The 16865-nt window shown below is 37.3% G+C and overlaps 1 protein-coding gene across 2 annotated transcripts in view; it reads left to right on the plus strand.

The window, feature by feature from the left end:
• Positions 1-16865, plus strand: part of lrp4 (low density lipoprotein receptor-related protein 4) — a 274143-nt gene that overhangs the window by 241249 nt on the left and 16029 nt on the right. The window contains exons 19-32 of one of the 2 annotated variants that reach the window (XM_030130798.1): positions 53-158; positions 238-439; positions 1931-2120; positions 3667-3798; positions 4528-4668; positions 5142-5228; positions 5313-5484; positions 6955-7117; positions 7888-8113; positions 9946-10249; positions 11777-11995; positions 13214-13348; positions 14587-14695; positions 15034-15226. In XM_030130798.1, coding sequence (XP_029986658.1) covers positions 53-158; positions 238-439; positions 1931-2120; positions 3667-3798; positions 4528-4668; positions 5142-5228; positions 5313-5484; positions 6955-7117; positions 7888-8113; positions 9946-10249; positions 11777-11995; positions 13214-13348; positions 14587-14695; positions 15034-15226 — 2379 coding nt within the window. The remainder of the gene's footprint in view (positions 1-52; positions 159-237; positions 440-1930; positions 2121-3666; positions 3799-4527; positions 4669-5141; positions 5229-5312; positions 5485-6954; positions 7118-7887; positions 8114-9945; positions 10250-11776; positions 11996-13213; positions 13349-14586; positions 14696-15033; positions 15227-16865) is intronic. The other variant, XM_030130799.1, reaches the window with a different exon arrangement.

Raw genomic sequence — 16865 nt, forward strand, 5'->3', positions numbered from 1 at the left:
GTTCATGTACACACTGTTCTGTCAGATTCTAACTGATCCTGATGATGTTCAGGTACGGATCGCATCGAGGTGTCCAACGCCGACGGGAGCATGCGGACCGTTCTGATCTGGGAGAACCTGGACCGGCCCAGAGACATCGTGGTGGACCCGATCGGAGGGTGAGACCTCTGAACAGACACTCATGGGTTTAATGTAAGGTTTATGAAAGGCGTCTCACACCGGTACCGTCCTCCACAGCTTCATGTACTGGACGGACTGGGGCGCCAACCCGAAGATAGAACGAGCAGGAATGGACGCGTCCAGTCGGATCGTCATCATCTCATCCAACCTGACGTGGCCCAACGGACTCGCCATCGACTACGAGACCAAACGGCTGTACTGGGCCGACGCCGGTATGAAGACCATCGAATATGGCAACTTTGACGGTTCAGACAGACAGGTAAACACTACTGTTATGACTGTAACATGTGTATGTGCAACCACAATGGAAATAAGAAAAGAATATTTAATTTAAATATTCATTCTGATTCTATAGTTACATAAATATTTCTATAAATGACAAACTTCTTTCTGTATTTCATTTTTCACTGGTTTGTGGTTTTCTATCTGTCTTTTTCTCTGCACTTGCTTGTTATATAGGTTGCTGCTGTTAACTGAAATTTCCCCACAGTGGTGTAATTAAAATCTTATCTTTATTTGACCAATAAAAAAAATTAACAAAATTTAGTTTTTTTTAAATCAAAATTTCAGACTTGCATAAGCTTTGTTTTTTTTGGCACAATTTAGTGTTTTTTCTCACATATTTTTCAGAACGGTCTCCATCATCATGAAGCATTATAACTTTGGAGATTTCTGTTTTAAAGTATAAATCAGATCAAATCTAATTTATATAGTGTCACATTATAACAGAAGTTATCTCATGACACTTTCCATTTAGAGCTGGTTTTAAACCAGACTCTGAAGCCAATTCACATCGTAATAATAGTTTACAGCACATGTTCCAGTGTCAAAACAGGCAGAAAATCAGATCAGGGATGCATAATAGATGATGTAAAAACAAGAGGGTCCTTGGTAAACATGTGAGATTTGCAGACTTAAAATGCTTTCCAAGTCTTTTTCTTTTTTTTTTTCCTTATCTTTTTTTTTTTTTTTTTTTTGAAAGACAGCGTTTTGCATCAGATTAAGTTAATGGTCAAAACAAGTGTTATAGATAATGGTCTGGAGGGAATACATGATTGCAGCAAAGCAGGTTTTAGGTTTTGTTAAGAGGTAATTAATATACACTTAGGTACTGATTCAAGTCCTTTTTAAACCAATATCATACAATACTGCCATCTAGTGGGCAGATGAAGGATCAACCGTAAAGATTTAAGTTGAAACCGTAACCTTCTGTAAATGTACACTACCAGGCAAAAGTTTGGACTCACCTTCTTATTTAAATGACATGAGATGGACCACAGATGGCCAACAAGAGTTCAGCATCATTTGGAACTCCTTCCAGACTTTTGGAAAACATTTCAGTGGATTACCTCATGAAGCTCATCAAGAGAATGCCAAGAATGCACAAAGCAGTAATCAGAGCAAAATGTGGCTATTTTGAAGAATCCAAAATATAAAACATGCTTTGAGTTTTGTCACACCTTTTTAAACTACAGAATTCCGTATGTGTTCATTCATAGTTTTGATGCCTTCAGTGAGAATCTACAATGAAAATAGTCATAAAAATAAAGAAAAAACAGGTGAGTCCAAACTTTTGCCTGGTAGTGTAAATGAATGATGCACATGAAAATCCAAGAAGCTCACTCTTTTTTCCTGTTGACACAAGACCTAAATGATGATTAGTTTCCTTTCAGCCCTTTTGTGTTGAGCTGAACAAAGAGTCCAGTCTTATTCCTCCTCAGAGCTTGTGTCGTCTCTCCGTTGTGTCCAGGTTTTGATCGGCAGTCAGCTTCCTCACCCCTTTGGCCTGACGGTGCACGAGGACAAACTGTACTGGACCGACTGGCAGTCCAAGAGCATCCAGAGCGCCGACAAACTCACCGGACTGGGACGCCAGACTCTGGCTGAGAACCTGGAGAACCTCATGGACATCCACATGTTCCACCGACACAGAGACACAGGTGGGTTGGTGCTGTAAGAACACTGGACGTGGACAAAAGTATGTGGACACTGTGAATTACTAGAGAGTTCCCACGAGGTCTTAAAATGTCTTTAAAGTCTTGAATTTACAAATCTGCATTTAATACCTTAAAAAGTCTTTAAAAGGTGTAAAATTTAATCATATGAAAATGGTACAAAGCAGATCCACCAACACAGCATGACTGGAAAAAAATATGAATGAGATTGATGTAATGAAACTGTTGACCCATAAAATAAGGACGCAAGACGAACAATGTCGAGAAAAGTGGGAGAAATGGTCTGTTTATACAAGGACAGGATAAGGATGAGCTTATTGATAACAACACTGGAGCAAACTGTAGAAACATGGCAATCCACTATGCTCTTTTTCTCTTGAGGTTTGTATTTCTTTATTGTTTTTGTCTTTTATCTGTATGTCCATATCTGCAACATGTTCTTAGAAAAGAAACAATAAAACAAAAGTGTTAAAAAAAAGGTGTTAAATTTGATATGGTAGGTCTAAAGTTATGTTGCCATAAACTTGTTGGCTGTGTTGTTTGTAAATGTAGCCGTTAAATGTCCAAGAAGCAGAGAAAGTAATGTTCGTCTTCTCAGTTCCAGCCGTTCCAACCCAACAATTTATATGAAATTAGGAAACAATTATCTCTAACTTTGCAGAAATGATCACAGAACATTCAGCCCAACACAGTGCTGTTAGTCATAGTCATCAGGAAGCTGACTTTGGGAACTTTAGAGGGGTCATGTTTTGCTACTTTTATTAGTCTTTGGTTCATTTATTTGTGGATTTAGACCCTAATAGTTCATAAAGTTTGAATTTGTACCCTCCAAGTGCTGCAAAGCTATCTTTATATTCATTTTGGCAAAAATTAAGTGGATTTCTACAACCTGTTATAATTCTTTCTTAATTTGTTACGTCTGTAACAAGTTACGTCACAACATTTGCACATATAAGGTCAAGACTTCTGATGAACATTTCTCTGAGTATGACATAATTGTTTATTGTCCATACTGAAAATATGTAAAAAAAATAAATAAATAAAAATCAAGTAATAAAAAAATCATGCAAAAATGATCAACTTTTGAATTCTAACCTCATACAAATTGTGAAAAATAATATGACCTTTTATAAGATGAAGTGCAAAGTGTGCATAATGTGCTCACCTGGATACCGGAGGGTTAATAATACTTTTTTTTTTGGTTGTACATGTCTTTTCTGTTGTGTCATTTTCTTTTGACAAAGCAGGCATTTGTCTCTGTTTTTTCCATCCTTTCCTCCTGAGCTCAGACCCAGTTTCTCTGTATTCCCTGGGTCGTGTCTCTCAGGTAAAACTGAACCTGGATCAGACCTCGGTGACCTCTGATCCACTGAACTCCCTGTTGTTCTGTTTCTGTTTTGATTTCCTTTGCTATCTGCCTTTTCCCTCAGCTCGCCCCAGTTTCTCTGTTTTACTCAAACTGTCCTAGAAAACAGCCGGATGCTTCTTTGTGGATCTGAGTGTGAGTTTCTGTGTGTGTTTACTCCTCTAGTCCACAACCCCTGTTCGGTGAATAACGGCGGCTGCAGCCACCTGTGCCTTCTGGCTCCACCTCCCAAAGCGTCCAGCTGTGCCTGTCCCACCGGCATCAACCTGCAGAATGACGGCAAGACCTGCACACCAGGTAACGCCGACACTGGTTAAAGTATTCTGGGAAAACTGGACATAGACGCTAAAGCAGAGGAGTCGTCCCACAACAGTGTAGAAAAGAGCTCTGTCTGCAGTAATCCACTTATCATACTGGATCATATTATGGCCAGTAGGCTGTTGGTGTATGCGTTTAACATGTGCTGCTCCTTCTGGACAGTTAACTCCCTCATGTTTCATTACACATTTTTAGCAATTTCTTCAAATATCTTCTCTCATGAAACTTCTGGTTGGATTAATTTAAAATTTTGTTTGTAGCTCCCTTTGGACAGTGTCTACAAACTTTATTCACAGTTTGCAGAAATTTTGATTTGGAAATTTTTGGTGAATTTTTGAATAATTAAAAATGTGCCTTTATTTCTAATGGTCCACATTTTGATGGTTTATAACATGTAAGTGGTAACAGGTATCAATATAGTTCCTACTGATCACTGATAGAAGTCATATATGGACTTTGATTGAATTAGTTGAGTTCTCCTCCAGTGAAAGTACCACCCACTTCTATTGGGAGATGGATCTCCTGCATCCAGACCACAGGACTCTAACATAGAACAGAACCTGACAACCTCACAAATTCAACTTATTGATTCTGTTTTCTTTTTATGCAAATAAACTTTTATCCAATCACAGTTTCTTATTCCAAGCTTTTTCAGAACCTTTTGGAGCTTAAATCTGTGGGTTAGAGTGAGTTCTGTTGATTCTGCAGGAATGAGCAGTTTCCTGGTCTTTGCTCGGAGGACGGACATCCGCATGGTTTCTCTGGACATCCCGTACTTCGCTGATGTGGTTCTGGCCGTGAACAGCTCCATGAAGAACACCATTGCCATCGGGGTCGACCCCAAAGATGGTAGGTGTTTTCTCAAAATTAAAAATACAAAACTTTTCTTTTTTTTTTTTTTTTCTCTTCCCTTTGATGTCATCCAAGGTGGATATATACATGATGGTATATGTACATAGAGGTTTCATCATAACTGTAATATGCATGTCTAAATGTAATAATATGTATGATAGGAATGTACATTTATTCATCTATCTTTACACTGTAATACCAAGGAATACACATTTATACAAATGGAAAATGTATACATGTAAGGCTGCATTTTGTTTTGTTTTTTTTATTAGTTTTCCCTCTTATTGTATGATGAAATCTCATACATACTTATATGTTAAGGTGAAAGCTACTCTCAAGGCAAACTTGTTCTATACTGTTAACTTGCGGTCTTTTGTTGATAATGGCAATAAAGTAAAAAAAAAACAAAAAAAACATGTTCATTGTGAATCAGGCAAAGTGTTAACGTACACATGTGGCACCCCCTGCAGGTAAAGTGTACTGGTCTGACAGCACACTGAAGAAGATCAGCAGATCCAACATCAATGGAACTGCACATGAGGACATCATAGCTACAGGTGAGGAGGACGGCGAACAGGTAGGATGAGCTCTGACTCCTCCCCCTCACAGTGTCATAACTCCGCCTCTCTCTGCCCGTGCAGGGTTGATGACGACCGACGGCCTGGCGGTGGACGCCGTCGGCAGGAAGATCTACTGGACGGACACGGGGACGAACCGCATCGAGGTGGCCAACCTGGACGGGTCCATGAGGAAAGTCCTGGTCTGGCAGAACCTGGACAGTCCACGAGCCATCGCACTTTACCACGAGATGGGGTGAGGGTTCTCCGAACAGTCAAAACATTTACAGTTCCATTCAGTGTCAGTATGTGATAGTTCACCTCCTTACACATACGCAGGGTGCAATTTGTCAAAAAAACAGAGGGGTGTGTGTGTTTTTTTTTTCTTAAATAATAAGAAATTATTAATAAATTATTGTATGCTGTGCATACTTATAAGTGTTTAATCCTATTATTTTACCTTACTTTTACTGTACATATAACATATTTTATATGTCTTTTATTACCTCCGCCAAGGAGGTTATGTTTTTGCCAGGGTTTGTTTGTCTGTCTGTCTGTCTGTCTGTTTGTTTGTCTGTCCGTTAGTGTGCAACATAACTCAAAAAGTTATGGACAGATTTTGATGAAATTTTCAGGGTTTGTTGGAAATGGGATAAGGAAGAAATGATTAAATTTTGGTGGTGATCGGGGGTGGGGGGGCCACTGATCAGCCTTGGCGGAGGTCTGCGCTCTCCGAGTGCTTCTAGTTCTTTTTTTATCCCTTCTTACCTTGTATCTCCATCGTTGGTTGTCTGTTGGGATGGGTCAGTGTGTTTGTACAGCTGTCGTAACCAAATAATTTCCTGCAATCAATAAAGTATCTACAGGGTGTCCCATAAGTCTCCATACATAGGAAAAATAAACGTTACTTGACATAAACCATTTTTATTTATATAATATGCTCTATATGACTGCCATTTTGTCAGGAACACATTTCAATGCGTGTCCTCCACTGCTGAAGAACTATAAAGAAGAAATATAAAGAAATACATGTTAGAACCATATATGTATGGAATGTATTATGTCTCCTATGTATGGGGACTAATGGGACACCCTGTATAATCAATAAAGTATCTGTCTGTCTGTCTGTCTGTCTGTCTGTCTGTCTGTCCGTCCGTCCGTCCGTCCGTCCGTCCGTCCGTCCGTCCGTCCGTCCGTCCGTCCCTCCCCTCCCTCCCTCCCTCTCCAACAGGCTTTATTCTTTTATAAGTTAACAGTAGGCCCTATTACATGTCCAACAGTTGAACATTCATCTTTAATGCAAACTAAAAATACATGAAACATTTACTTTTCTGCGATGGCCACACCTGCGATGTCGGAGATGGAATAGTTAAGTTTCAGGACCATGGACAAGGGCCAGTCACACCAACATGGGAGAGGATTTATGGCGAACAGGAAACTCAATCAGACTGTAAAACAGAACATAAAACCTAAAAATGCAGTTGAACATGTTACATTAGTGCCTGCTGGTGAGAGAGAAAGAGAGAGAGAGAGAGAGAGAGGGGTATGTCGTGGTACTTATGAACTCCCTCCATCTGCTCTTATGTATCATTCCCTTAAATATGGAACAGACTGATAAGTACAGCTTACTTTTTGTTGATGTCTCATATTTTCTGCTGTCCATTTGTCTTCATGGTCTCGTCTCTCATTTCTAACCGTTTTGTCCTTTTTGTCCTGTTGTTTTCAGTTACATGTACTGGACAGACTGGGGAGAACACGCCAAACTGGAGCGCTCAGCGATGGATGGTTCGGACCGCGTCGTCCTCATCAATAATAACCTGGGTTGGCCCAACGGCCTCGCCATCGACATGGCCGGGTCACAGCTGCTGTGGGCGGACGCTCACACCGAGGTCAGTCCATCACAGTTCACGTTATGCACACTCCATAACTAACCATAAATAACCACACACATATACACGCACACACACACACGCACACACACACACACACACAAACACACCTCTAAATAGCCCTATGTTTGCACCCGCCTTTGTTTTTCCTAATATCCATGCCTTATGATCTTCTTTTTTTTTTTTTTTGTTTTTGGTCTGTTTTGTTTTCATTGCCCCTGTCACAATACTTGTCTAGCACTAAATAAATAACTAAATTTAAAAAACAACAAAACAAAAACATTACACATACTCAATCATGTAGAAGAAAAAAAATATATTAGAGGGTTTATGTCAGACGACCATTGATTTGACACAAAGGTGTTTATATTAGAAAATGTTGAATTAATGTCTTTATTTGACTTACGAAAAGGAGAATGTTGTTTTTGTTCATTATGTTGTTTAATTTCTTAATTTTATTGATGATCCTCTTGTTTGCTTAATTCAAGCAAAAAAATCTTGAATTAAGCAAAAAAAAAAAAATCTGCCAGTGGAACAAGTGAAAATTATCTTGGTAAGACTTCTTGGAATAAGATTTCCCAGATCTATTGTCTAAAAATAAGTTCTTATATCTCACTGAAAAGTTCCTCTTTAGGTGATTATGTCTTATTTTAAGTGTGATGAGATATTTGGACTAGAAATGAGAAAAATACACTTTGTAAGATTTAGGTTTTTTCCAGTGAAGCGTCTACATGTCAGATTCGTGGAGTTAATCGTTCTCTCTCCTCCAGCGAATCGAGGCGTCCGATCTGAACGGACTGAACCGCCGTACGCTAGTGACGCCGGTCCAACACCCGTACGGTTTGACCCTACTGGGCTCCCATATCTACTGGACTGACTGGCAGAGCCGCAGCATCCAACGGGCTGACAAGAACACCGGGGCCAACACCATCACGGTCCGAGCCAACCTGCCCGGACTCATGGACATCCAGGCCGTGGACCGAGACCGACCGCTGGGTGAGTCCGAGGACAGGACGCAGAAACTGACGAGTATATGTCTGTATATGGGTTCAGGAAATAGCAGGAGAGACTAAGGCAGTGTTTATGTATAGCAATTTTGTGTTTGGCACTTAGTCAGAATTTAGTCTGAAATGTGAGGATTTTTCAGTTACTTATGGAATCAGACACAGGAATTTAGGGTAGGTGAAGGATGGGGTCGGGGGGCAGGAGATTATAAATTAAACTTCATCCCGAATGGTTTATTTTCTTTTTTATCTAATTCTTTTGTTGTTTGATTTTATTTAAATTATTTGAAATAAATAAACAAACAAACCTTTTTTGGCTCGCGACCCCATTTTAACATCACAAATTTCTGGCAACCCCTGACATTCAAAATGGAGACTTTTTTTTTTGTTAAAATTAATTTGTTTTTGATCATGCAATAGTATGCTATACTATGTTGCAGATAAACATTCATTTTAGACGACATTTAGGCTATACAATGTATAATATACATACATACATTCTGTTTGGTCCGGTTTTCTGAATGCAACTGTTCGGGCAGGTTGAAGCGTAGTAACGCACGCAGTCACATGATCGGGTCACTCAAGATATGCCCTCTCAGATATTACATCCTGCATTTTATTTGAACTGGATTTTTATTTGGAAAAGTGTGTGGTGTTTTAATTATAATGAAATATGTATTGAATCATTTAAAAATATTTTTTTATTAGTAATTTATATTTTTATTTTAATAATAATATTTAATAATCTTTATTTATATAGCACTTTTCTTACATTAAAAACTGTAGCACAAAGTGCTTTACATGTCAGTTTAAAAATCAGTACCGCCCCCCACCCACACCCACCCACTCACCCGCACACACACACACACACACATACACACACACATATATATATATATATATATATATATATATATATATATGCAAACCCACAAGCTCACACATACTTAAGAAGACTGACTGAGCATGGGTAGACCAGAACAAAAATGTAAAAGTAAAAGAGGAGGCGCTGTCTCAGGGAGCCATCCGCACCAGGAGGCAGCCGCCGACCCCGGCAACCAGGCACCAGCAACACAGCCCCGCATCCCAACTAGTGGGAGAGGGCCAACTGGGACCCCCACCCACCAGAAAGGAGCGGACCCCAGTGAGAGAAGGCGCCACAGCCCTCGGAGTCCGCAGCCGCCCCCGACATGGAGGGCTCAATTATCAATTATTAGAAATTTTGAATTTTTTAAGAAGCTGAAACTAGCTGATTTTTTAGCAAAGAAAAAAACAAAAAAGATCTTATTTAAAGACATTTCAGACATTTATTTAATTTAACATGCTTGTAGGGTCTTATTTTTTATTATTTCTTTTTTTTTTTCCTAAATATGTTCCTCAGAAGTATCTGAAGTAAGCCCCAATGGGCATTAATCAGACATTTTCACTGTCAGATCTTTTGTTTTTTAATCAATTTTTCCATTAAAAACTGGTAATAACTTATCAGAAACTGTGACACTCATAAATTTTAGTTGTTGATCGTTGATTGATTATTTATTTTGAGTATATGGAAGAAAAAAGATAATAATTTAAAAAAACAAACAGAAGGAGCATAATGAAAGTACAATATTTGCAAGTGACAATAAAGAAAACAAAAATAATCATCACTTAATTTGTTTTATATTTATACACATATTATAATATTGTAGTCATTATATCAAAACTATTACCTATCAGTTATATTCATATTTTAATACTGTCTCACCATCATCACATTATTACTACATGATATCAATAATTATAATATCAATAACACTAATGTTAAATATTCTGTGTTTGTCTTAGGTTTTAATAAATGTGGGCGGAGGAACGGCGGCTGTACTCACCTCTGTCTTCCTCGTCCTAACGGAACGTCATGTGCTTGTCCGACGGGCATCCTGCTCAAAGGAGACGCCCGGTCATGTGACGACTCCCCCGAAACCTACCTGCTGTTCTCCAACCGGGTCAGCGTCCGTCGGATCTCCCTGGACACCAACGACCACACGGACGTCCACGTCCACGTCCCCGAACTGCACAACGTCATCTCACTGGACTACGACAGCGTGGACGGAAAACTGTACTACACTGATGTCACGCTGGACGTCATCAGGTACGAAAAGCCCAGAACACACCTGATGAACAGAACCACGTAGATCTGAGGAGAACCAGAACCAAAACCAGAATCAGAATCAGAATAGTCATCATTGTATTGCGTAAATTAGGTGTTCTACTCCAGTCAGTGCAACAATAAATAATAATTAAAAAAAAAAAACAACATAAAAAAGCAATACATAAGAAAATAAGAACAGAGCAAATATAAAATGACAAAAAATAAAAACAGAAAATGTTAAATTTTACAAAAAGTAGTTATGTGGTGCAATGTTGTTTATGTTTATTGTTTATTCCAGTGTGCTTGAATACACAATAAACATCAATATTTATTGTTGATGGTAATATAGTTTTTCTTATTTCTGTTTATTATTATTATTATTAGTAGTAGTAGTAGTAGTAGTAGTAGTAGTAATTACATGCTTATATTACTTGTAGATTGTTATGACTATTTTCCCTTTATTATAATTTATATTTTGCGATTAGTAAACTATATATGTGTACATATCCTGCCTATTATAACATAATTATTTATTTATTACTACTTTATTATTAGTAATTAGTTCTACTAGTACTTTCTAATGTGCAATTTACTTTTTTTCACTACTGTTTTTAGAGTTATTATTATTAATATTTTCTTGTAATATTTGTTTTATATATATATAGGGTGGGGAAGCAAAATTTACAATGAACATTTAGTTGTTTTTTCTCAGCAGGCACTACGTCAATTGTTTTGAAACCAAACATATATTGATGTCATAATCATACCTAACACTATTATCCATACCTTTTCAGAAACTTTTGCCCATATGAGTAATCAGGAAAGCAAACGTCAAAGAGTGTGTGATTTGCTGAATGCACTCGTCACACCAAAGGAGATTTCAAAAATAGTTGGAGTGTCCATAAAGACTGTTTATAATGGAAAGAAGAGAATGACTATGAGCAAAACTATTACGAGAAAGTCTGGAAGATACTATTAAAGAAGAATGGGAGAAGTTGTCACTCGAATATTTGAGGAACACTTGCGCAAGTTTCAGGAAGTGTGTGAAGGCAGTTATTGAGAAAGAAGGAGGACACATAGAATAAAAACATTTTCTATTATGTCAATTTTCTTGTGGCAAATAAATTCTCATGACTTTCAATAAACTAATTGGTCATACACTGTCTTTCAATCCCTGCCTCAAAATATTGTAAATTTTGCTTCCCCACCCTGTACATGTGGTGTTGTGCTGATAGGGAACCTCAGTTTCTCTGCCCAAGGATTAATAAAGTTCTACCTAATCTAATCCAATCCAATCCAATAAGAATAGAACTAAAAAAGTAGAATAAAGTAAAAAACAGATATAAAACATGAGTAGACACAGTATCAACCGTATCTATATCTATGAAGTCTATAGAAATCGTGCATTTATGTTTGAACAAATATTGAATAAATATCACATTGTCATCGAAGAACAGAGGATTATTGCACAAACTTCGTCTTGAACTAGTATCTTACTCACTCTAACCCGTCCAATGTGTTTTGTAGACGTTCCAACCTGGATGGGACGGACATGGAGACGGTGATCAGCCAGGGGTTGAAGACCACAGACGGACTGGCCGTAGACTGGGTGGCCAGGAACATGTACTGGACCGACACCGGACGCAACACCATCGAAGTGGCTCGACTGGACGGGACGAGCCGCAAAGTTCTGGTCAATAACAGTTTGGACGAACCTCGGGCCATCGCCGTGTTCCCAAGTAAAGGGTAAGAAGGAAACATGTTTTGTTTTGTTTTGGGTTTTATTTATTTATTTATTCATGTATTTATTTTATTTTATTTTGTTTATAGTAACCTATTGGAGGAATAAATATGTGTGTTTGTGCACAGCGAGAGTTATTTACACAGGTCTACAGTTAATTAGAAATGATCAACCTCAAATTAAATAAACTGAATCTTAAATATTTAATAAAATGAAGTGGAAAATAAATGACCAGAGTGATTAACTGATGTTTTCAGTGTATATGATATAGTGTTATTACACACTTGTCTAGATTAATGCACATTTTGATGATTATTTCCCAATTTTTTTGAATTATTTTATTAATTTCCATTATGATTCTCTTCATTTAGTTAATATTTTATTAATTTTGTAGTTTAATTTCGTAATTTTGTTGATCATCTTCCCCATTTTTTTTTTATTGTGTTAATTTTTCTTTTTTCTTTTTTCTTTTGTTTTTGTCATTTATTTACCAATAAAAATCTGTAAAACTTTTAAAATACTTAGCATACAGTTACACTCATCTACAGTTAATTAGAAATGATCAACCTGAAATTAAATGTACTAAATCTTACATATTTAATAAGATGAATTGGAAGTGATTAACTGATGTTTTCAATGTATATGATAAAGTGTTATTAAACATATGTATAGATTAATGTACATTTTGATGAACATTTCCCTCATTTTTGATGATTTTATTCATTTCCTTGATGATTCTTTTCATTTTGTTCATTATTTTATTTGTTTTTGTTCATTTTTGTTGTTTAATTTGTTAATTTTATTGATTATCTTCCTAATTTTCTTCATTATTTTGTTCATTTTATAGTTTTTTTTCTTCATTTTTGCTCCTTTTAATGATTATTGTCCCCTTTTCAATATTTTATTAATTTTCTTGATTCTCATTTTGTTAATTATTTTGTTGATTTTTCTTCCTTTTTTTTTGTTTCTGTGATTTATTTACCAGTAAAATTCTATAAACCTATTAAAATACTTAACATACAATCCTTTTTTTTCTCACAATTTCACACTTTTGCCTGAAACTGTATCTGTGAAACTACAACCAAACCAACATTTGGACTAAATTTATATGAATAGTTTCGCTGCTTTTGTTGTGTTTCAGTAGTTGTTCAGACCATCATGCAGAGGGTTTTATGTTGAGCTGGCGTCATGTTCTTCACTGTTCTCCAACCTTATCTCTACAGGTTCCTGTTCTGGACCGATTGGGGTCACATCGCTAAGATCGAACGGTCCCACTTGGATGGATCGGACCGTAAAGTCCTGATCAACACAGACCTGGGTTGGCCCAACGGCCTCACTCTGGACTACGACACACGGAGGTCAGACCCAGACGCTTCAGTGACGCTCTGTTCATTTAGACCGGGGGTGTCGAACTCATTTTAGTTCAGGGGCTACATTCAGCCCAATTTGAGATCAAGTGGGCCGGACCAGTAAAATAATAACATAATATCCTGTAAATGACAATTTTTTTTTTGTTTGTTTTAGTGAAATAAAAAATATAAACATTTACAAACTGTCCTTTCACAAAAAAAGGTGTGATTAATCTGGAAAAAAAAAATAATTTTGTAAGAAAAATAAGTGTAATTTTAACAATATTATGCTTCAACTTATCATTTATACATGTATATTACACACAAACATTTGGTCACAGGAAGAATATTGTTAAAATGTAGTAACTTTTAGTGTGAGTTTTTACAATATTATATCCCAGCTTATTATATATATATATATATATATATATTTTTTTTTTTTTTTTTTTTTTTTTTTTTCGTGTGTGTATTGTTCATTTTGGGGGAGGTATTCATATAAGCCTTCTTTTTGGCCTGTAACCTCTCCTGCACAATTTTGTTATTTGTTTGAATGTTGTTTTTTCTATTGCTGTTTTTATTTTGTGCAAATAAATTAAATTAAATTAAATTATTAACCAAACTTGCAGATCACAGTGGATCTACAAACACACAAAATATTCAATAACAGGCAGAATATTAATAGTACAATTGCATAACATTTTCTTTAGACATTTCCGGTTATTCACATTTTATTGTTAAAGGGTAGTTTGTAAATGTAAATATTTTCATAGTGTAATGTTATTTTTTTCACATTAAACCAAGAAGAAAATTTGTACTTGTCATTATTTATAGATTATTATGTTATGATTTTACTTCAGATCACATGGGTCTGTATCCGGCTCCTGAATGAGTTAAAAAAAATGAGTTAATCATTTTTGCATTTCACAAATTCATCCTGTGGGCCACATTGGACCCTTTGACGGGCTGGTTTTGGCCCACGGGCCGCATGTTTGACACCCCTGATTTAGACCATCACAATAGAATCATCACAGCTTCACAAACACCTCATTATTATTCTGAGAAAAACGTCAGAATTCGGACTTTTTTCTCAGATTAATAACAAAAAAATATATTGGACCTTAATTTTAATTTTTCTTTCCAGTGGCCCTAATCCTCTTCTGTAGAGAACTAATGCCTCCATCCCATCTGGAACTGTTACTTTTCTTCTGTTGTTCATTTCTATAAATTTCCGTGTGATGTCCCTGCAGGATTTTCTGGGTGGACGCTCACCTGGACCGGATCGAGAGCTCAGACCTGAACGGGAAGCTGCGTCAGGTCCTGGTCAGCCCCGTGTCCCACCCCTTCGCCCTCACACAGGTACCGCCCCCCCCCCCCCCCTTGTCCCCGTCCTCAGCTGTCCATCACCGGGCTGACCCCTCCCCCTGCTCCCTATTGGCTGCCTCCTCCACTCATCTGCTGTCTCCCGCTCATCGCTCGCTCGCCGTCGTACCTGCGTCTTCATACTGAACTCATTCGACTTAACCATTCCGTCTTCCCTTCCACTCTGACCCTCATTTTTCTTCCCCCCCCTTCTCTCTTTCTCTCGGCCCCTCCCCTTTTCTTCCTCCGTCCCCCTGCTCCTTGTCTGTGTTTTTTTCCCTCTCTTCTTCTTCCTCTTCCTCTTTTTTCTTCTTCTTCTCCCTTCGTTTCCCCAGTTGAAGCCGGTGTCCTCCCCTCTAACTCCTTTCTCCCGACTCTCGCAGCAAGACCGTTGGATCTACTGGACGGACTGGCAGACTAAGTCCATCCAACGCGTGGACAAACACACCGGACGCAACAAGGAAACCGTCCTGGCCAATGTGGAGGGCCTCATGGACATTATAGTGGTATCACCTCACAGACAGACAGGTAAGGACACGGAGACCAAAGAGCTGAGGTTCAGGTGGATGATGGGAGACGACGGTCCACACACTGACCTGAGGACAAATCAAACACAAACCAAATATTCAGTTGAAACGTCCCCGGTCTGGATGTGATCAGGTCCTTTCTTCCAAACTCTTTTTTTTTCTTTTTTTCTTTTTTTTTAAAGAGCAGAGATCCTAACTATATCTATCAGTTTAAACGATAACACTGGTCTACAATTTTTTTAGAAATGATTTGCTTCAGAGATTAAATGTGCTAAATGTTATGTATTTTAATAAGATTAATTGGAAAATAAATGACAAAAGTGCCAGTTTGCTGATGTTTTCAAGGTATATGATTAAGTGTTATTACACATATATATTGGTTTATTGACATTTATATAATAGTTTTATAAATCTTCCACTAAATAGAACCTGTAAAGTGAATGTATTCTAATGTGCAGACAGTGTTTTGAAGTAGATCTTGTAGCTCTGAGACAAATATTCCTTTTGAGTCAAACCCATTCTCTCGTTAATTCTTGAATTTCACATTTTGACTCAAGGCTGTGTCTTGGAAAGTTCAGCCAACCAGCATTTTTTACTTGATTTTTCTTTATCAGTGACTCTCATGTGGTAAAATTTCATTACTTTTATTCTGGAAGCATTTTCCTTGTAGACCAGTGTAACTGTACGAGCCAAAAAAGTCACAGTTTGATGCAAAGATGAGGTTTTGTTTTAAATAGCTCACATATGGTACACAACATTAACACCAAAAATGATCACTGCCTCAGTACATTTTTACCTTGATCTTAAAAACTAAATGAGAAGTTAAAAAGTGAAGAAAAGTTTCAAAGGTATGAAAAGTAATGAAAATCATTACAAGTCTGATCATGTTGAAACTGCAGAGACATCATCAGCAACTCTGAACAGATTATGGACAGACGGTTACAATGATATCACCTGTGCGACTTTTGGGTGTGTAGTGTTTTGTTTTGTTTTTTTTTAATTATACATTTTCATAAACATGTACTGAGATATACAGGGTGGGGAAGCAAAATTTACAATGAACATTTAGTTGTTTTTTCTCAGCAGGCACTACGTCAGTTGTTTTGAAACCAAACATATATTGATGTCATAATCATACCTAACACTATTATCCATACCTTTTCAGGAACTTTTGCCCATATGAGTAATCAGGAAAGCAAACGTCAAAGAGTGTGTGATTTGCTGAATGCACTCGTCACACCAAAGGAGATTTCAAAAATAGTTGGAGTGTCCATAAAGACTGTTTATAATGGAAAGAAGAGAATGACTATGAGCAAAACTATTACGAGAAAGTCTGGAAGATAGTATTAAAGAAGAATGGGAGAAGTTGTCACCCGAATATTTGAGGAACACTTGCGCAAGTTTCAGGAAGCGTGTGAAGGCAGTTATTGAGAAAGAAGGAGGACACATAGAATAAAAACATTTTCTATTATGTACATTTTCTTGTGGCAAATAAATTCTCATGACTTTCAATAAACTAATTGGTCATACACTGTCTTTCAATCCCTGCCTCAAAATATTGTAAATTTTGCTTCCCCACCCTGTATGGTACACAACATTAACACCAAAAATGATCACTGCCTCAGTACATTTTTACCTTG

Source organism: Sphaeramia orbicularis, chromosome 3 (genome assembly GCF_902148855.1).
Source record: "Sphaeramia orbicularis chromosome 3, fSphaOr1.1, whole genome shotgun sequence".
In the NCBI taxonomy this organism is placed as follows: Eukaryota; Metazoa; Chordata; class Actinopteri; order Kurtiformes; family Apogonidae; genus Sphaeramia; species Sphaeramia orbicularis.